Source organism: Delphinus delphis, chromosome 14 (genome assembly GCF_949987515.2).
Source record: "Delphinus delphis chromosome 14, mDelDel1.2, whole genome shotgun sequence".
Classification (NCBI taxonomy): Eukaryota; Metazoa; Chordata; class Mammalia; order Artiodactyla; family Delphinidae; genus Delphinus; species Delphinus delphis.
In genome coordinates, this window is record NC_082696.1 from 20851614 (window position 1) to 20871561 (window position 19948).

Here is a 19948-nt window from a genome sequence, read left to right on the forward strand (position 1 = left end):
GAGAATGTAGTAATTAAAAATGATTTGTGGGAGAATAACATGGAAAATTTTATTTACAAATAAAGACTGGAAGGTTATATATACATATATATGGTACACACACTACACATTTAATATATAGTAATTACCTCTGAGTGGTAAGAAAAAAGGTGACTATTTCTTTAGTTTCCTAAGTTTTCCATTTTTCTATAAAGATTATGCATTGCTGTTAAAAAATAAAAGAATGACATTAAAAAAACCCTTTTGATAGAAAAGATTCTCAAACAATGTGTATTAACTTAGCTATTTCTAACTTTACTCTAATTGGAGTCTCAGTAGACTATTAAAGTGGCTATTGTTTTTATACATTGGTTCATAATCTTAAGACAATTTTTAAAATGAGGAAAGTGATCTGGAAGTGATCAACAGTTTTGTTTAGTATGTTAACAATGAAAAAATAAGCATTACAAAGATCTCAGTTCAAAAATTTTATAAGAAACCTGGAGAGGATTACGGCTGTAATGAAATTGGAAGAAATTCTACTTGAGACTAGACATTCTCTTTCTGAGCTGGAAGTTAAGAATGCTTTGTAGAGATACCTACCAATCCATATTTCCTTATAAAGGCATTACAGAGAACGAAAAAGGAAGACATTTTCTCATTTAGCTGTCAGTGAGTCAAGAAACTCTTTTTAAGTCCTTTGCAGTCCAGGACATGCAAATATTAGCAATATTGACATCTTCCAGGGCCTTATGGCAAAGGGGGTGGCATACTAGCTGAAACTTATTATCTCAGGAACATGACTTATAAAAAAAGGAACTGAGACTAATGAGTTAGGATGGCAAAGAGAACATTCCATCTTATTTTTGCTTTCCCCCAAAACACTACAGTAAAGGGATGTAGAAACATGGAGGACCAGGACAGGGAGGAAAGAGGACAAGAATAAAAAAACTGGAATCTGGAAAGCTGATGGACCATGGTAGCCAACCTGGAGGACATAAAACTACATCAAAATCCACTTCCCAGGCTGATGGTAGAAAAAACTGAGAACCTTCCAGATTTACACTGCAGAGTCCTTCAAATTCACAGAAACCCCTGGAGCAGCACATACCTCTGACACAGGGACAGGATACGTGAAGAGGAGGAAGAAGAGATTGCTAAAATATCAGGGAGAAAGTTTTCTAAAAAGAAGTGAAGATTCCTAGAACGCCCCCCTTCATCCCACAGCCCCTGGGTGATTGTCTTTCTCCAATTCTAGCAGAAGTCTACTCTCCAGAAAGGATGAGAGGAGGTCTGTGCATGAGTCAACATGAGGCACAGCTGAAGGCATGGGTAGGCAGATACAGATGTATATACACGTATACATGGTTGAGTCTCATTATTTGTGCTAGTTACATTCCATAAATCCCTGCAAGCACTAAATGAACAAATACTGACTCATTCATTATTCTCAAATAATGCACTATACAAATGGATTTGTATATCAACACACAATCTTGTTTTATGAATTTGTTTAAAGATACCTTATTTAAATATATACATTGTTGATTCAGTAATATTGAATTCACGGCCAACCACACTATAATGCATGCTTGCATGAAGATTATCTAATAGACATATTTTCTCCATAAGGCATATCACAGCCTTCCTGCACTTAGAAGCATTAGATAGCCCTTCAACACTATGCTTGGGAGCCTTTTAAACAGTGAAATCACCAAGAAAAAGTGCAAAATTATGAAAAGCATGGCACGAAGCAGACCATAAAAAGGACACTTGTTTATAGTAGGACAGCTGAAACAAGAAGGCAGAGCATCACCTTGCTCTACCTTAGCTGGGAACATGTGTGTTGGTTGACTCAACTTTTTAACGGGTATGTGTCATATTTGTGAATGGCCATGAAAGCACCATGAATATTGATTTAGGGTTACAAATTTTAGTGAGGAGGTGAATTTGCAAATAGAGATTCCATGATTAATGAGGATTAACTGTATATGTATACACATATATACATACACACACACAAAAGTGTGTGTATATGTATATAATCTAGTGATTAATCTCATGATCAGTGATGCTGGAAGCAGAGAATATCCCACACCCACCTTCCTCTACTTGGCTCACAGAATTCTGCCTGCCAGACCCTTACTCTCAAGGCAGAATGGAAGCTTCCCTGGGAATATAATCATTCCATGGAGAAAGAGCTAAAGATACCGACATTGGGAAGATTCCCAAACAGCTCACCCAGACCACCCTACAAAAAAGAAGCTCAAAATCAACCAATGTTACCCATCCAGAGTTCCTAGTGTTCTCGTCCTCCAATCTTAATCATGAACAAACAGACAGGAATTTCCAAAGATCTGAGGAAAATCTCTAGCATGTAAGCCCAAAGTAAACAAAAGAGAAATTTAAAGGAAAATTAAAGCTCTTAGAAATTAAAAACTCAACAGATAGAATTAGGGAAATCTCCCAGAAAGTAGAGTGAAATGGCATAGAAATGGAGAGAAACATAAGCAAATTAGGAGTTCCAGGAGATCCTACTCCAAATAGGAGTTCAGAAGACAAAAGGTGAAAATGCAAGGAAGAAAATAAAAATAATTTTAAACTATTTCCAGAAGTGAAAGGACATGAGCCTCCTATTTGAGAGGACACCCACACAAATGAAAATATGTCTAGAACAATAAATATCATTGTAAAATTTCAGAACACTGAAGACAGAGATCCTACTTAGAGGAAAAAAAAGTAACATACAAAGTATAAGGAGTGAGAATGGCTTCAGATTTACAAATAGTAAAAATGGAAATAAATGGGGAAAAATTCTCTAAACTTCTGAGGGAAAATTATTTACAACCCACAGTTTTATACCCAGCCAAGCTATCAATCAAATATGGGGGCAGAACACATTTCCAGACGTGCAAGCTTTCAAAAAGTTTACATCCCATGTACTCTGTCTCAAGAATTACTGGAGGATATACTCCACAACAAGGTGAGTAAAAGATACAGCAAATAGCCATTCAGTAGAGGAGGGAGAGAAGGGGATTCCCAGGATAACAGCTGGGCACCAGAACTAGAGAAGCAACCAGTTCAGACTGGAGGAGTGGGACTAAAGACACAGACATGCTGAAGGCTGTCATAACCTAGATATTCACTGCCTTTATAATCTGAGGATAGCATGTCCTATATATATCTGGCTCTCATTCTGTTCTATACTTGGCTTGCTTGACGAAATCCCAGCGAAGTGCCTTCTCACCCTTCATACTCACATGTCTAGATAAGCTGAGGATACTCATTTCACTCCACAGGAAAGTTCTGCACTCATCTCTTCAGAGACAGAGAGAGGTCATAAGTATGGAAGCATAAAATATAAAATGAGCATACAATTGCTAAGCCTAGTTTGGCAGGAGATTCAGGATGCTTCAACTATGGTCACTTGTGTTCCCAGGACTCACTCATCACCTGGCTCACTGACATCACCACACATGGGGCTCTTGTAAACTCTAAGAGCTGAAGTCAGACTCAGAAACTATTCAGCTCATCTTCTCAAGGATGCCTTGATCAAACAGTAGCAATTACTTCCCTCATTGAGCTAGATTTGTGCTTCTCAGTTGCTCAAAACAAGATACTGTGGTTATAGGGATGCCATGCAGGTGATGATTAATATAAAAGTCCAGATAATTCATAAAAGTTACCCAAGGAAAGAAAAAACTGAATAAATTGAGGATTTATTCAAGCCACCTATAGGTGGCTTCTGTGTTCTATTTCTTAACTTGAATAACTTGTTCTACTTCTTAACTTGAATAGCGGGTATGTTTGTTTTATTATACATTCTCCATAAGGCCATTAGAAGTTTTACCTTCTTCTGACCTTTAACTGGAACAAACAAGCTGGATAAAACATACTAATGTCAGCACACAGAAGCAACATAAAGGTACTGATAATCTAACAGTAAAGTTACAAGATAGCTAAAGTTCTGTCCTTCACCTGAGGTGATTTGATGACATCACAACGGAGATGTGGATACATCACTGGTAATAATCACAAATAGTAAGAACTTTTGATACTTAGTTTGACTTGTAAAATAAGTTCCAAAGTATCTGAAAAAGTGACTTTATACCAATCACAGACAGTGCTTAAACAAAATAGGTCCTTAAGATACAGCAGGCAAATTCTTCACGATTTTGCCAACTGTCTGGGATGCCTGAGGTCTTCCTTCTGGCTAACACTGAGGCTACGTCTTTTTGTTCCAAGTTTAAGCAATTCTTTTCTCCTCTAGCTTAAGCAATTCTTTTCTGAATTGTCTATCCCAACTATCCATTCATTTTTATATCTCTTAGTGACCATTTACCAAATGTCAGGCTCTGTTCTAGACCCTGGGGATAAAGTAGTAAACAAAAATACCCTGCCCTCAGTTTGTTCTAGTGAGATGAGACTGAAAAAGAAGATAAAATCAGATGCCAGTAGATGTTAAGGAGAATATAAAGCAGGCAAGGAGCATAAGGAATGCAGAGGAGGGATGTTTGTGGTATTTTTAAATACACGGTCAGGGAAAAGTTTATAGGGGAGGTGACAATTGAGCACCATCCTTAAGGATGATTTATTTACAGCCAGAGCACTTCAGGGGGAACAGCAAGTACCAAGATCCTCATTTCAAGTGGTACTTATCACAGTGACTTGGCATTAGTTATATTTTGCTGCACACACCCTGCCTCCTCAGACAATGCAGTCCTTGAAGGCAAAACCCCCTTATTGCTTTGGTCACCTAACATTTAACATGGAGCTTATGTTAAGTTCCCAACCACTGTTTATATAACTGACATCGTAAATATTCCAAAATGTTATGAAATAATACAAAATATCATGTAAGAACTTTTTTCCAGAATAAAATCAAGATCTTTAAATTTGGAGGATAATCAGTCTAAATCACAATATGCTTCACCAAGACTAGTGGCTTATAGGCACATTCTCTTAATTGCAAAACATACAATGTGTTAATTTAAACCATTTGGGTCAGGTGTGGTGAAATTAAAAGCTCCGAAGATGGAATCTGAAGAGCACCAAGTCAAAGTAACATTCTAGAGTCTTGCTAGTTTTAAGAACCTTCAAATGAGATGGCTACCAAAATAAATGGTCAATCTCTTTAGGATTTAGTACATTCCTGATACTAACATAAACCATCAACTGGCCCTTTGCTTCTGCAGGTTGGCATTTAAATACACACTCTCCAGTATTCTACTTCTGTAATGACAAGCTCTTCAGCCAAGTTTTTTCTATCAGTGTTGGTAGAGTACCTAATGCTATTGTTTTTCACAACTCTTTTAAAAATTCTACAATGATTAGATTTAGAACTGATAACGTATAGAACAAGATAACACCTCCCAGCTGAGGAAAAGCCATAATCAAATTATAGACGAAGACACTTTCTAATAACTTAGATATCAAATGCAGCTCACCTGCTAAGAATGGTTCTGCCTCAGCCATTCTGTACCCAACTCAGACCAACACTGTCCACAGATTTTTTTTCAGAACAGTCCAGATAACAACATATTAGCCATGGACACATGAACATGGGTCACTAACAACTTGTCTGTTCCAAGAAAGTCACAGTTTACCAAATAATTAACAATTGTGATGTGTCATTGCTCGAACCTTGAAAAAGTTGAGAAGTTAAAAAATCTCATCAAAAAACAGGGAAAGTTTTCAACTATGTATTTTAATCAAGTATGAATGGTTCCAAGCATTAAATAACGTTGAAAAGACAAGCTTTCTAGTTTAAACTGAAGTCAATATTTCTGATGTTGAGCCAGGTACTCACTGAAGCCAAGGAAGTTTTCTTGATTGTTTCTTCTATTCTGTTTCCTGTCTTCACTCTTCCTAAATTCCAAAAACAAGTCAGCCAGTAACTGAGTCCCAATAACCTCAATATTGTTTTACCATCCTTTTGAAATAACCCTTTGCATACAGCAAGGGGAAACTTAGATTCCTACCAGTGGAACCTTCTCAGGGAAGCTCTTCTTGCCACTCCATTTCAAATGAGTTCTTAACTGGGTTACTTTTCTACATACAGGAAATCAAACCACTTAAGTACTGAAAAGGAGTGGAGAGATTTCAAAGAAATATTTGAGAACATCTGCAAAAGGCAACTGGAACAACCACACAAACAAATGAAGAACAAATCAATTCCATTTAAGTTATGAAGACATTTTCCTTTAATTTATCCAAACATTTCATGTTCATGAAGTCATTTATTTAAGCAAATTTAAGCCTATAATATTAAATTTAAAAATATTACAATATTTACAAGACAGCTGGCAGAGAAAACTTACTGGTATAAACACAAATATTGTACTGTTTTCTTTTGAATACCTGCCAGTAAAAATTGCAGAGCGAACAGTTTTATCTCTTTGACGATCCTCGTTCATTATTGTACATAACAAAGAGCCCGTAATGGGGAATGCACCTTATCTGAAGTGTTCCACTGTCATAGTTTTAGACCTTCAACATTCTTCTTCAAGTTCAGCAGCTCTCTTTCCTGCCTTCTTTTCTCCAGTTTGAAGGCTAATTTGTTAGCTTTCTTCTCCACTCTCCGTTCCTGTGCAAGAATATGCTGTTATTCAGATCTTCACACTGATGCAGACTGACTTTACAGAAGAAAATTCCCATGACCACCCCCACCCCAGCTTTCTAAATCTCACATCTGAAAAAATACTTTACCTTGCGCTCTTCTTTTATAGCTTGCTTTCTTGCTCTTTTATCTTCTTTGCTTTCATTTTTAGAACGTGGTTGGGTTGACACCTTAGGCAGATCACTGTCATTAATCATCTGCATTTGTTCAACTTGCTTTGCTGTGAGTCCTTTCTTAGGTAAGACATTGAGAGGTATTCCTGTTTTAGAAGATAGTCGGATTTCTTTGGGCTGGAAGAAAGATCAAATGGCATTGTGTTTTTTCCCACTCCTATTAAAAAACAGCTCACTAATGGCACATTTTTGTTGCTTTTTATAATGGTGTTGCAAGCCACAAAGGGGCTACTGTGAGAAAATAATTTGTACACTCCATTTCCTGCACTGCATATTTCGAATAGCTCAGGACACTAGGACTTACTTACCTTTGGTTGATACTTGATAAGTTGTGGATGGTTATATAAATTTGAGTATGTACCTTAAAAAAACACACACACACAAAAATCATGTATCAATAAGTATACTTTCAGTTCAGCCAAACATTACTGAGTTCCTCCTATATTCCTGACTTTAGTGTTTTCATAGTTCAAAATAACAATGGAGTCTCTCTTATGTTTTTAAATGTTTCAATTACAACTCAATTACTGAAATATTATTTTTCAAAATCATTTTCACAAATATGTACTTTTCCAAAGAAGTTGATGTACCCAATACTTTAAAATTACTATGATACTTTTAGCAGTAAAATGGACACTAAGATACTTACTACAAATAGATTCACAATCCCACTTCTCTTTGGCTTCTTCAAGAACTACAGTAACAATCTCTTCCTCCTCAGACCCACTGAGCTCATTCACTGGCAGGTCCTGATCCTCGAAGGGTTCAAGAGTATTCAGTTTTACACAACTTTTGGTTGAGTTTTCAAAAATGAAGATAGAGGAGGGGAAAAAAATACCACCCATTATTACACTGTTACGTTACTGAAACTGCACTTAAAGAGCTTAGGGAACTACAACATTTTTTAAAATCCACAAACTCATTTGCCCCATCTGTCACTTCCTGTCAAAATCAGCTCTACTCAGGCTTGCCTCTCCTCTACAGCAGGTTTTGGACATACATTCTGCTGATAGGAAGGAAAATTCTATCTGTGTCTTTGCAAGGTTTTAACACATTAAACAAGATGGCATCTTTCCTATATAACATGATCTTTTTTAAAGCCTTGAAAAGCATCAGTCCATCTGCCTCTTCAAAGTATTCAAATAACTCAAAGAATATAGCCCTTGTCCTGCTCTGGGATGTACATATGATAGTGATCAGGGAACATCAGACCTTTCTAGCAGATGTAAACACTTCATTAGTTTCTCTCAGAGAAATCACCTTGATGTGGATGATGATTTACCAAATATTTGGATAGGAAGTTATGCTAATCAGGCTGCAGAGACAAACTGATCTACTTCTCAGAACACCTTTTTCAGGAAGATGAAGAGTGTATATACTTAGAAGTCAGAATAATTCTTCAGCCAAAGAGGCTAGAAGCACCATCTCCTTCTCCAGGTGGAACATGACCTTGTACTCTAACCCTCAGCTATTCCATCATGACTCTCAGGTCAAAGCTATAGAGAAAGTGGTTCTCAGTATGTTTCCACCCACTGTTATATTCAGCTTCAGAACTCTTAATAGCAAAATGGGAGCCAAAGGTTAAGGAAAACATAATTTTCTAAACATGGATCTTGACTGGGTGATGTTCTAGATTCAGCTGTGCGATTACAGACTTTATTTGAAACGAAAAAAAGGAAGTAATCAAGGAAAAGTCACCGTACTTCTCCGCCTTCTCTTTATAGTAGTCATTCAAAACATCCTCTAAGCGATTGCTGTCTACTTGAATGGAACCTTCCAATTCAGCATTATCCAGAGCTCCAATTTCATCATCATCATACTGCTCATAAAACTTGAATATAAAGAAAAAGGATAAGATGAAAAATGAATGTATTCTTTAAGACTATAGCATTTAAATGGTGTTTTTACATTACTTTTACTCCCGTACAATATTTAAGCCCTAGGAGGATCACAACTACCATTTAAGTGTTAGCAGGGATTTAGCACCATAACAGTACGGTATGGAAGACATTCTACTCAGCCCTCTAAGACTGACATCTAGTCTGAATATAGGCTGCCATTTAATATGAAAATGACCACTGACAAATCAAAAAGACAACCTACAGAATGGGAGAAAACTTTTGCAAATGATGTGACCAGTAAGGGATTAATATCCAACATATATAAACAGCTCATGTAACTCAACATCAGAAACACAAAAACCAAGCAACCTAATTAAAAAATGGGTAGAAAACCTGAAGAGACATTTTTCCAAAGTGGAAAAGCAAATGGCCAACAGGCGCATAAGATGTTCAACATCGCTAATCATCAGGGTAACCCAAACCAAAACAATGAGATATCACCTCACACCTGACAGAATGGCTATCACCAAAAAGAATTCAAATAACAAATGTTGGTGAGGATGTGGAGAAAAGGGAACCTTGTACATTGTTGGTAGGAATGTAAATTGGTGCAGCCACTGTGGAAAACAGTACGGAAGCTCCTCAAAAAACTAAAAATAGAACTACCATGTGACCCAGCAATTCCACACCAGAGTATATATCTGAAACAAAAACACGAACTTGAAAAGATATGTGCACCCCAGTGTTCATAGAAGCATTACTTATGATTGCCAAGATATGAAGTATCCATCAACAGATGAATGGATAAAGATGTGGTGTGTGTGTCTGTACACACACACACACACACACACACACACACACACACAATGGAATACTACTCAGCCATAAAAAAGAATGGAATTTTGCCATTTACAAAAACATGGATGGACTTGGGAGGGTATTATACTAAGTGAAATAAGTTAGACAGGGAAAGACAGATACAGTATGGTATCACTTATAGGTGGAATCTAAAAAATATAACTAGTGAACGTAAATAAAAAGAAACAGACTCAAAGATATAGAGAACGAACTAGTGGTTACCAGTGGAGAGGGAAGGGAGGAGGGGCAATATAGGGGCAGGGGATTAAGAGGTACAAACTATTAGGTATAAAATAAGGATATATTGTGCAAGCACAGGGAATATAGCCAATAGTTTATAATAACTATAAATGGAATATAACCTTCAAAAATTGTGAATCCCTATATTGTACACCTCTGACTTACATAATATTGTACATCAACTATACTTCAATTTTAAAAATGAAAATGAAAGGCAGTTATTCTGTTCAGCTTGGTGAACAAAATGCTAGGCAGAAATCTTTACCTCGTAGTATTTCACAGATGTTTTCAAATTCACTGATTATGCAAGCTAAAAGACCATGCAACTAAAGAGCCTCCTGTTTACGTACGAATCTCATTCTGGTTCAGATGATGCTTACTGCATTATTCCAATGCTGTTAACTCCGCTGGGCTTTGTAAAAGAATAAGCAGGGGGTGATACAACTCCTGAAGAGTGAGGTTATTACTAATAGTTTGCCTGTTGCTTGGAGAGAAGAGGGAAATGAGTACTTAGAGAAAAGGCAGCAAAGTCAGAGCCTTTACCTTAGATTCACCTTGAAGGAATTTACTCATCATTTACTTAACAGTCTGAATCCCTGCCATATGCCAGATACCACTTTAGGCCCTGGGATATTAACAGTAAGAAAATCACTCAAAAAAAAAAAAAAAAGGAAAGCAATGGAATTTTGTTTATGCTCAGGCCAATGCTTGAGGAAGACAGCATAATCTTAGGGATTGGGATCAGAGAGGTTCAGAATCGAAGTATCAGATTCTAAGAGGAAGTCAGGAGGTTTGATCAGTCACCTTTTGACTTATACACATTCTTTCCGGAATTAAAACTGGGGTGGTTTTATGCACTCTTTTAATAAAAGACATAGTATGTTTCTAACGCTGAAAGTTCTAGCTTTGGGTTCCAATGTCATAAAATGTACTAGGAACTAGTATTAAAAGGCCCCTTATTTGGAGAGTTTACCTTCTCAAATCTCTCATCATGTAGGGTCAGCTGTTCATTTCTCCTCATGACCGAAGACGTCAAAGAATACTCAGTAAAGCGACTTTTCGTTTCTTCTTCCCAGAACAAGTTATTTTCTACAGCCCCAAGAGGTTTTCCAGGGTAAGACATATCCTCATCTGATGAGCCTGCAGGGTCATATTTATCATCATCACTACCTCCTTCCTTCTCATCATCCACATCTTCCCACTCACTGTCATCTTCAGCCTCAGATTTCCTAAAGTCAGAGCCATAAATTAAATGTCAAAACAACTTGAAAAACAACAGAACCAAATGACTTTGCACAAGTAAAATTTGAGGGTATTTCAGAGGCAGGATTCTTGTTTAGGCAGGAACAGCTGTGCTGCTTGACCCGTCTGGTTTGGCTGGAAAAGTAATGAACTAGCAATCAAGCAACTTGGACCTTAGCCCCATCTATCGATGGTTTGTAAAGACCTCAAGTCTCACATTTTCTGCTCTAAAATCAGAAGTCTCAGATTAAATGCCCTCGAAGGCCTCTTCCAGCTATAACACCTAATGGTTACTATCCTACAGAAGAAGCAACAGTCAGGTCATTCCTGCTTCAAAACAAACCACACATACTGTATCTCCATTCCCTCTTCCTTTTCTGTTGGCTTATTGGCCCGAAGAATAAAATCATCTTCAAGTAGATTATCCGGATTATCAAAATCAAAATCATCATCAAGAGCTGCGACAATGTCAGGATCAAAATCCAGCCGAGGTCCTAGAAGGAAAACAAAAATTGAGCAATAATTTCCAAGAAAGCATGATTCCTTCACTTAACATAATCTGAGTGGCTATTACATGCCAGATTCTGCCTATGTATTGAGGATAAAACAATGATTAAAAACTTTAAAAAGTTCAGTTCAGGAATGGACACAGAGATAGAGAACTCCAAGAAAATTTAAAAAAGAAAAAAATCCCTCTGGTTTCAATACCCACTAGTAAAAACTTTCATTATAGATCTACAACGTTAAGCTGTGTCTATTTAGCAAAATCCAAAGCTTTTACCCACAGGAAAACTGGGCTTTAAATTCACCTGTTAGAAGAAATAAATTTAGTATTTGTAGCCTGTGAAACTTTGTCTTTTCAGACTATGAGATTTTTAAAAATCCCAACCTGTTTCTTCAGCTGTTTGCTTCTATATGTATTAATAAAAATACTACAGAGTCCTAGAAAAACTTTCAAGTTCAAACCTGTAAACTGACATGGCTTCCAACACCCTTCACAAAATGGCCACTGTCTGACTCTACAGCCTCATTTCATATTAATCTTTACCCTTCATTCCAGGCATGCTAAAAGGTGTGCAGGTTCCTGTATCTGTGTTCTCTTGTTTTTGCACATAGTTTCCTCTGTCTGGAATATCCTCTCCTCCCCACCCCACTCTCCTTCATTCACCCGCCTAAGTCCTACCTGAGAAATCAACCTTGCCTCATGTCCTCTAGTACACCATGCCCAACTTCCCCAGGCTGGGTTTGGTGCCTCACCACTATTTATTCATTTGCACTATAATCGTAATTTCCCATTTACTGTCTATCTTTCCCAACTGATGGTAAATTCCTTGAGGTCAGGGATTATGCTTTTATTCTGATTTAACCCAAACATGGTCATAGTGGCAATTCAGAAATCTGTAGAATGAATTAAGGAATGAATGCCACATGGCAAATGTTAGTCAATAACTAAGGTAATTTAGCAGGAAATATCAAACACCACTTCTGTGAACTTCCGTGTTTGTTCTAAAATACAGTATTGGTACTGAAAAAAAACAAACATTATAATTTTTGGTGTATCTGGAACAGACAGTAAAATGGACTTCTATAAAATACACACTTGGGAGAAACTCTGAAAGCTAACAGATTACGTATTTTCAAGATTGCACTATATGAATGTAAGGCTTACTGAATATCATTGTTTCCTTTGTAAGAGGTTAGGCTAGGCTAAAATTCCCCTACTAGATCACCTAAAATAATTTTCCCACTTTCCTCTCCAAATAGGAACTTTAAAGACTAAGAATTTGATGGCAATAAAAGAAAAGGATGAAGATCACAGTCATCCCTTCCTAATTTACTGATCTCTAATCTGAATTCAAACACATCTCAATTCTTTAAGCTCTTTACCAGGGACAGAAAACCCCTATATCATTACTATACGTTTCTTTTTGTAAAACACAGCTCTATCCACTTGAAAAGTTAAAGAAATTATACACACCTGAAACAGGAGCTGCTTTATTTAACAATCCAACATCTTCTTCAAACTCTGATGCAAACACTGAGGAAGGCAATTTAATTCCAGTGGTCTTGAAAAAGAAGTTACACAATGGTTAGGTTTATTTAGAAATACTTTTGAACTACGAAGAGTTGAAATGCCCCCCAAAATTCATGTCCACCCAGGAGTACAGAACATGACGTCATTTGGAAACAGATTCCTTACAGATGTAACCAGTTAAGATGAGGTACACTGGGCGATGGGGGGGGCCTAATCCACTGACCAGTGTGTCCTCATAACGAAGCCATGTGAAGACAAGACACACGGGGAGAACGCATGTGAAGACACACAGGGAGAACGCATGTGAACGCATGGAGGCAGACTAGAGCGCTGCACCTACAAGCCACGGAAAACTAAGGACTGCTGGTAACCACCAGAAGCTAGGAGACAGGCATGAACAGATTCTGCCTGTGAGGCCCCGAGAAGAAATAACCCTGTGGAAAGCTTACTTTCAGACTTCCGGCCTCCAGAACTGTGACAGAATAAATTTCTGTTGTTTTAAGCCACCCAGTGGTAATTTGTGGTAATTTGTTACAGCAATCCTACTAATACAACTACATTCTGCATTGTCTCTCACTTGTGCTCCAGTTACATATTTTAAACATGTATATTCCATCATTATCTCAAAAGCAACCTCCCTGCCATACTTCACAAAGCTTTCTCCAGTATTTTATCCCGCTTAATCCTTACAACCCCGTGAATTATCAGCATGCTTCAGTGAAACACAAGCTAAGAAAGGTTAAGTGGCATGCCTGCCTGAGACTAGTTAAGTGGGGTTTTGAGATTCAAATCCAGGTCTCGTAACTCCACTCTCCTCAAATTTCAAAACAAAATTAATCTTTTCCTGTTTAAACCAGAGATAACGTCCTAATCTCTAGTACTGGCACAGCTTTTCTCCAAACTGGCTGCTTAAATCCTAGGGTGGTCGTAAATCATTTCTAACCACTCATCCCTTTGAACTCTCTTGTATACAGTTACTTCACACCTGTCTTCTGGGCACCATCTTACTCATGGTTAACCAGGACACAGATGACCACAGCTGCTGCTTAGTCTACATCTAGTCCAATCTTCATATTACTGCCAGGTTAAGACTCCTTAAAATTTTATAATATGACCGTCCCGAACTTTTAACAGGTTTTTTCACTCCTGATTTTCAAGGCACTATAAACTCAAGGTCTACTCTATGTATCCTGTTACTCAATAATGCAACCTCCATGTAAATCAAGTCCAGTTCCTCACATCATGGAATAATTCAAAGTAACTTACGGAGCACACATGTGCTGGACATGATGACCCACAATACTACCTCATGTCCCTTCTTTCTGACTGGAACGGTCCTTCTTCTCTCTTTAGAACCCACCCATTTTTTTTCTTTTTTTCTTTTGGCTGCACCAAACAGCTTGTGGGATCTTAGTTCCCCCACCCGGGATCAAACTTGGGTCCATGGCAGTGAAAGCCCTATTCTTAACCACTGGACCGCCAGGGAATTCCCAAAGCCACCCTTTTAGGGACCAGCTCAGTTCCCTCCTTCACCATGAAGCCCTTCTTGATTACTGTTCTGGAACCTTCCTTCATGTGAACTCCCCTCATTCTGCAAACCATCCAATCTACTTCAACATGTACTGGCACATACTTTCTGACCGGTCCTTATGCTTTCGTTTCATCCCTACAACCACTTAGTTAATAATGTGAGCGTCACTACCAGGTGTTCTCTGTCTGTGGACCTGCCCACCATACCGTCCTCAGTCTAGCAGCAGGCAGGAAGCTGAGGCACACATTCTCACTGGCTCACAGACAGAGCCTGCTGAAATGGAAGCCTCTGAGGAGCATCAGTGTGTACCTAGTAAGCTGTTATGGCTTCCAGAGTTTTTCGGTGGCATAAACATGGACAAAGAAAGATCTGGCTTTCTGCTGTAGAATCCTATTTAAAAAAAGCTTTACTGAGATATAGTTCACATACTACACAATCCAGCCACTTAAAGTGCATAATTTAATGATTTTTGGTGCATATTAATTTTTTTAAAATTGTGGTAAAATATATTTAAGATGCTCTTTGTGATTATCTATCCTTGGAAACCAGGGTTTAAAAAAAAAGGGAGGATCAGCTTGCGCTTAATGAATTACCTTTGGAAATATTTTTCAAATCATGAAAAACAGTCAAAGAATCATATACATAATTAAAGTGTAGATAGTGATTACATTTTTTAAAAAAGGGAACTGTAATTTATTTTAGTGATTGCAGTGGTTCCGAACTACAGGAGGTTTGCCCAACTGCCTTCCACTGTGGCAGCACCTGCTTTCCTTCAAGTGAAAATTAGGGGCTAATCAAGCATTACTAATTTCTCCACTGTCTTTCTGCACTGCTTTTGTTTTTAGGGCATATTCAATATTGCTGGTTTACTCAATTTTGGTGGTTTCTTACAAATTACTTCAAAGTTGAAGAAACACATGGGACTTACCCATATTTTTGCATCATGCTACAGAAAACCAATGGCACTTGTTTTCAAACATAATTCACTCGTCCTTATAAACATCACTGATGTGTCCAGTAAAGAGTCTTATTCTGGGGAATTCCCTGGTGATCCAATGGTTAGGACTCTGCACTTCCACTGCAGGGGGCATGGGTTCGATCCCTGGTCGGGGAACTAAGATCCCATATGCCATGCTGCACGTGGCATGGCAAAAAGAAAAAGAAAGAGTCTTACTCTGTTAGAAAAGCCAATTCGATAGTGGTTACTTTTACCCAAAATGAATTAAGAATTAAAAACTAATCTTTTACTGGCCAACACAATTCAGCCAGAAGAATGTTAGGACTTTATTAAAACTTTTCTTACTACATAAGATAAAGATGTTAAGTCACTACTGGACCACCTCCCCTCCCTCAGTTGGTGGTAGAAGGAAATGAGTCAATAAGATATATATCCTATTACTGATACAACAGCCTTGGGGAAGAAGGTATAGAGAAGTAGCTTCTGTTAAAGATGTGGCAGTGGGGTGTGAGGCCTCACAAGAGAGCTATGACCTAGTGAGTGAATGAACAGGTGCAGTTATTACCTCTTTTTTGGTATGATACCCTGAAACCTAACCCTTCTGACTCTCTTTAAGCAACAAGTATGGACTGGAGGGGTTATGATCACATCTTCCCCAAGGAAAAGAATGTCTAGACCATGATAGGACTGGAGAATGAGAAGCAGGGGAAACTGGTGCCCTCTGTATCTCTTCTTTTTGTCAATAAACACAGTACATTAGTATCTTCTTTTTTTTTAAGTGCCAAGTGATATAAAAGTTTCACAGGGAAATTTACTCTATACTAATACTAAATTAAAAATGAGATAACAAAGGCATGCAACATGGGCATCCTTAACATAAGCAGGGAGAAGAAAACAGAACTTAAATTAGGAGCACTAATTTCATATAAACATGTTCTCTCATATGTACTTAAAAGATAAAGTATTAAAGTTGACTGCATTTTTGTTGAGAAGAGCAACAGAAACTTCGTTACAATCTATTGCCTCCATTCTCTTACGGTTAGCCTGCAGCTTCTACAAGCGTTAAAGATCTGAACATTCTGCAAAAGTTCCACAAAAGTTAAGTCTATCTTAGAGCAGTTTACGATGCTGAAACAGTTAAGCTGTTAACATACAGAACATCAGCAGCTTTTTCTTCTACTGAAAAGTGCTACCTAGCATGACCATAATTATTAATCAAAAGTTCCAACCTTGTCAAAAACCGTTACTTTCAACAACCCGTGAACAGGAGACCTGCTCCCTCCTGATGGTATGTATGTGCATACACATATACAATTTTAAGCGAAGGCATGGCTTATCTTTGTGCTCTTCAGACTGACACCGTTTCTTGCCCCAAACAGTTATCGTGATTTAAAAAATGGTGGTTCTTCACTCATGGCTCCTCACACACTCTCTCTCACATTTGAATTGCTAAAAAGTCTTACTGAAGTTGCTAAAGGTTCTTCTTTCTCATCTTCCCTGTAAGGTACACCAAAGGTATTTGTGGGAATGAGCTCTGAGGGCCCAGATGGTTCCTTCAGGTGCTGCAGGTAGTCATAATCATCATCAAAGAACACTCCATACTTCCTCTGTTCTGCTCGCCTTTCTTCATCTTTTATCTAGGATAATAAACAAAACGGAATTAGTACCTGTTCCAAGGATAAGGCTCAGGAACCTTCCAATGAGCACAGCTTTCAGAACAGGGGACAAATGGCCCATGAACATTTTGGCTGATAGGAATGAGACAAAGAATTCTTGACAAACTCGGGAAACACAAAATGCCACATAAAATTAAAATGGAATAAAAAAATTCCTCCTTCCACTAGACATTTCTGGGCAACAATTTAAGCCAAGAAACACACACACACACACACACACACACACACACACACACACACACACACACACACACACACACACACACACACACACACACACACACACACACACACACACACACTTTGTTTTATCATGTATGTGGAGAATTAGAAGACTAGGGGGCACTGAAAGGTAACTACAATTTCTTGTATTTATATGCAAAGAAACTTCTCAATGCACAATACCCACTGGCTTTACTAAAAAGCTACATATGCCAGTGTTCCCCAACACTTCCTTTCACATTACCCACACTTAACAAGTATACTCTGACTGATAATTACCAAATCAACTTCTTAAAGGCTCCCTGGTATTTTCTAAAGCTAATTCATGAGTTTTATATTTCATGAGATGACCAGGAGGCAAAAGGCAGTCTGTGGTTACGAAACGCCAAGATCTTATGGAAAGCAGAGACTAAGCATACTGTTGTGCCCTAAATAACACCATGCAGCCTTGTTGCTGATGGTTTAGTAAATATTTTCCACTACTCTACAAGACTGCTCATTTAAACATCTCCAATAAAGATAAATTATCCAACAAAATAAAGATGCACAATATAAAAATGAACATATTGGGTTTCTCTGGTGGCGCGGTGGTTGGGAATCCACCTGCCAACGCAGGGGACACGGGTTCGAGCCCTGGTCCAGGGAAGATCCCACATGCTGTGGAGCAACTAAGCCCGTGCGCCATAACTACTGAGGCCCGCGTGTCTAGAGCCCGTGCTCTGCAACAAAAGAGGCCACCACAATGAGAAGCCCGCGCGCTCCAACGAGGAGTAGCCCCCACTGGCTGCAACTAGAGAAAGCCTGCGTGCAGCAATGAAGACCCAACGTAGCCAAAAAAAAAAAGAATATTATTTACTGAAAATTAAATCAGAGATTTTGTTTTCCAGAAGATCACAGTTATCTGAAAATAGCAGTTGGCTCACATAATTTATTAAAAACTATCAACAATCTACCTACAAACTTATTAGCTATAGAACAGGACCCACTTTCTGTGTAGGCAACAGAACCCTCTGGGGTGCAGTCTCATCTGCTGCTAAAGGATCTCGTTGGCTCCGGTGGACCAGATGAAAAGACACAGCTTTCTTCTTCTCTATAAAGGGCTTTTTCTTCCTGTGAGGCTTCAAAGAAACAGAATCAGAATAATAAAGTAAATCAGAACAACAACAACGAAACAGTGAATAATATCATAGTCCACATAGGCATCTTCAATAAGTTATGTTATGATCAACAGATTTTTAAAACCTGCACTTCCAAGGCAAGAAACATCAACTATGTTCAATACAATGTATACTACCTTCCTTCAACAAACGTTTGTTGGCACCTGCTATGTGCCAGACTTTGTTGTAGGCACTGGAATACAGCAATAGGTAAGTCAAAGTTCCTGTTCTCCGCAAGCAAATCATCAAAAACATGATTTCAGGTAAAGACAATAAAAACAAAACACAGCGATGTGCAAATAACTCAAGAGTTACTTTAGAATGAGTGCTCAGAGAAGATCCCTGACAGTCTGAACCAGAATGACAGGAGCCTGCCACAGGAAAATCTGAGGAAGACAGTTCCTGTATCAACTATTAAAACCATGACACAACCGTTTAAGTTTAATAAGACTCATCATCCTTCTGCGTTTTTATTTTACTACACAACCTTAATTTTCTGAACTGAGAAAGCATCATTCCAGTTGAGTAAGCCGCCTTGCTTCGGGCCCAACCTTAGACCCTCCTTCACCCCAGAGCAAACAGATGGGGCAAACACCTGCCATTCCAATGTCTGGAGAGACTAGCAACTCCCTCTCTGCTCGACCCCATGAAGCACTGGGTGGCGCGTCTGTTTCCCATGTCACAGGTTTTTAGGCCTCTCGGGATGGTGGGATGGTAAAGAGTAGGCCATTCTCTTCTCTCTACTCCCCAGGAAGGCTTGGCCGCGGGAGACCCACTCTAAACTGCAAACTATGCCCGGGGTGGTGAGGGTAACCCAAACCGGGGCACTGGGCCACAAGCCGCCTGTCTTCACCTTCGGACCAGCCCTCCCAGTTCCAGGCCGCAGTAGCCACTGGCGCCAGAGGAACACGGTCTCTGCCAAACCAGAGCGCCCCACCCCCGAGAAAGCGAGGCTTGCTCACCATGCTTGTAGCCGCGCGGCGCTCACCCCAAAGAGGGGCGACGGCTCTCTCCTAGTCGGACGGAAGGTGACACGGTAGCTCCCGAACGCCACTGAGGACCAGCTCGTAGCCGCGTCTTCACGCCGCTCCACACGTGCCGCCCCAGGAACCGGCCGGGAAGTCACGCAGCAGGCCGTGGATACGGACCAATCGCCGAAAGGCTGAAGGGTCACGACCGGAAGTTACGCAAAGCTCACGCCGTCTCAAGGATCGCGAGAAGCTATTGGCAGGTGGGGCTGTTCTCATCCCCCGGGGGGGGGGGGGCTTTTCTGGCCAAACTTAAATCAGCTGCGGAAGAGAGTTGCGGGCGTCTGTGCTGCGACGAGGCGAGAAACGGGGTGTTGGTGTTTGTGGGCGAACTGCTTTTATATATAGCGCCCTCTACCGAGAACAGAAGCCACGAATCTAGCATCCCC

General features: G+C 39.1%; 2 protein-coding genes across 3 annotated transcripts in view; both read right to left on the bottom strand.

Annotated features, from left to right (window-relative positions):
* Positions 1 to 5900, bottom strand: part of ZC2HC1B (zinc finger C2HC-type containing 1B) — a gene marked incomplete at its 5' end in the record, with an annotated part of 35641 nt that extends 29741 nt beyond the window's left edge. The window contains one exon of the mRNA XM_060030657.1: positions 5789 to 5900. Coding sequence (XP_059886640.1) covers positions 5789 to 5900 — 112 coding nt within the window. The remainder of the gene's footprint in view (positions 1 to 5788) is intronic.
* On the bottom strand, positions 5898 to 19629 carry LTV1 (LTV1 ribosome biogenesis factor). 2 transcript variants are annotated; one of them, XM_060029856.1, is made up of 11 exons: positions 19494 to 19629; positions 18361 to 18492; positions 16940 to 17113; positions 12931 to 13018; positions 11305 to 11446; positions 10684 to 10939; positions 8475 to 8602; positions 7421 to 7560; positions 7080 to 7132; positions 6688 to 6888; positions 5898 to 6565 (listed from the first exon to the last, which is right to left on the bottom strand). In XM_060029856.1, exons 1-11 carry the CDS (start codon positions 19494 to 19496, stop codon positions 6455 to 6457), a joined length of 1428 nt encoding a protein of 475 aa, XP_059885839.1. In that variant the 5' UTR covers positions 19497 to 19629; the 3' UTR covers positions 5898 to 6454. The 2 variants fall into 2 exon arrangements, with proteins under 2 accessions (XP_059885839.1, XP_059885840.1); XM_060029857.1 differs by lacking the exons at positions 5898 to 6565; positions 7080 to 7132 and having other exon boundaries at positions 6715 to 6888.
* Between the last annotated feature and the right edge of the window lie 319 nt (positions 19630 to 19948).

Bases quoted from the DNA above. Each gene is read 5' to 3' on its own strand.
- LTV1 (XM_060029856.1), bottom strand. The intron at 10,940-11,304 runs GTATGTGTGGTT...CTCTGACTTTAG, and splicing joins GAAGAGGGAATGGAGATACA to GAAATCTGAGGCTGAAGATG. The intron at 6,889-7,079 runs GTAAGTAAGTCC...TCTTTCTTCCAG, and splicing joins TTATCAAGTATCAACCAAAG to CCCAAAGAAATCCGACTATC.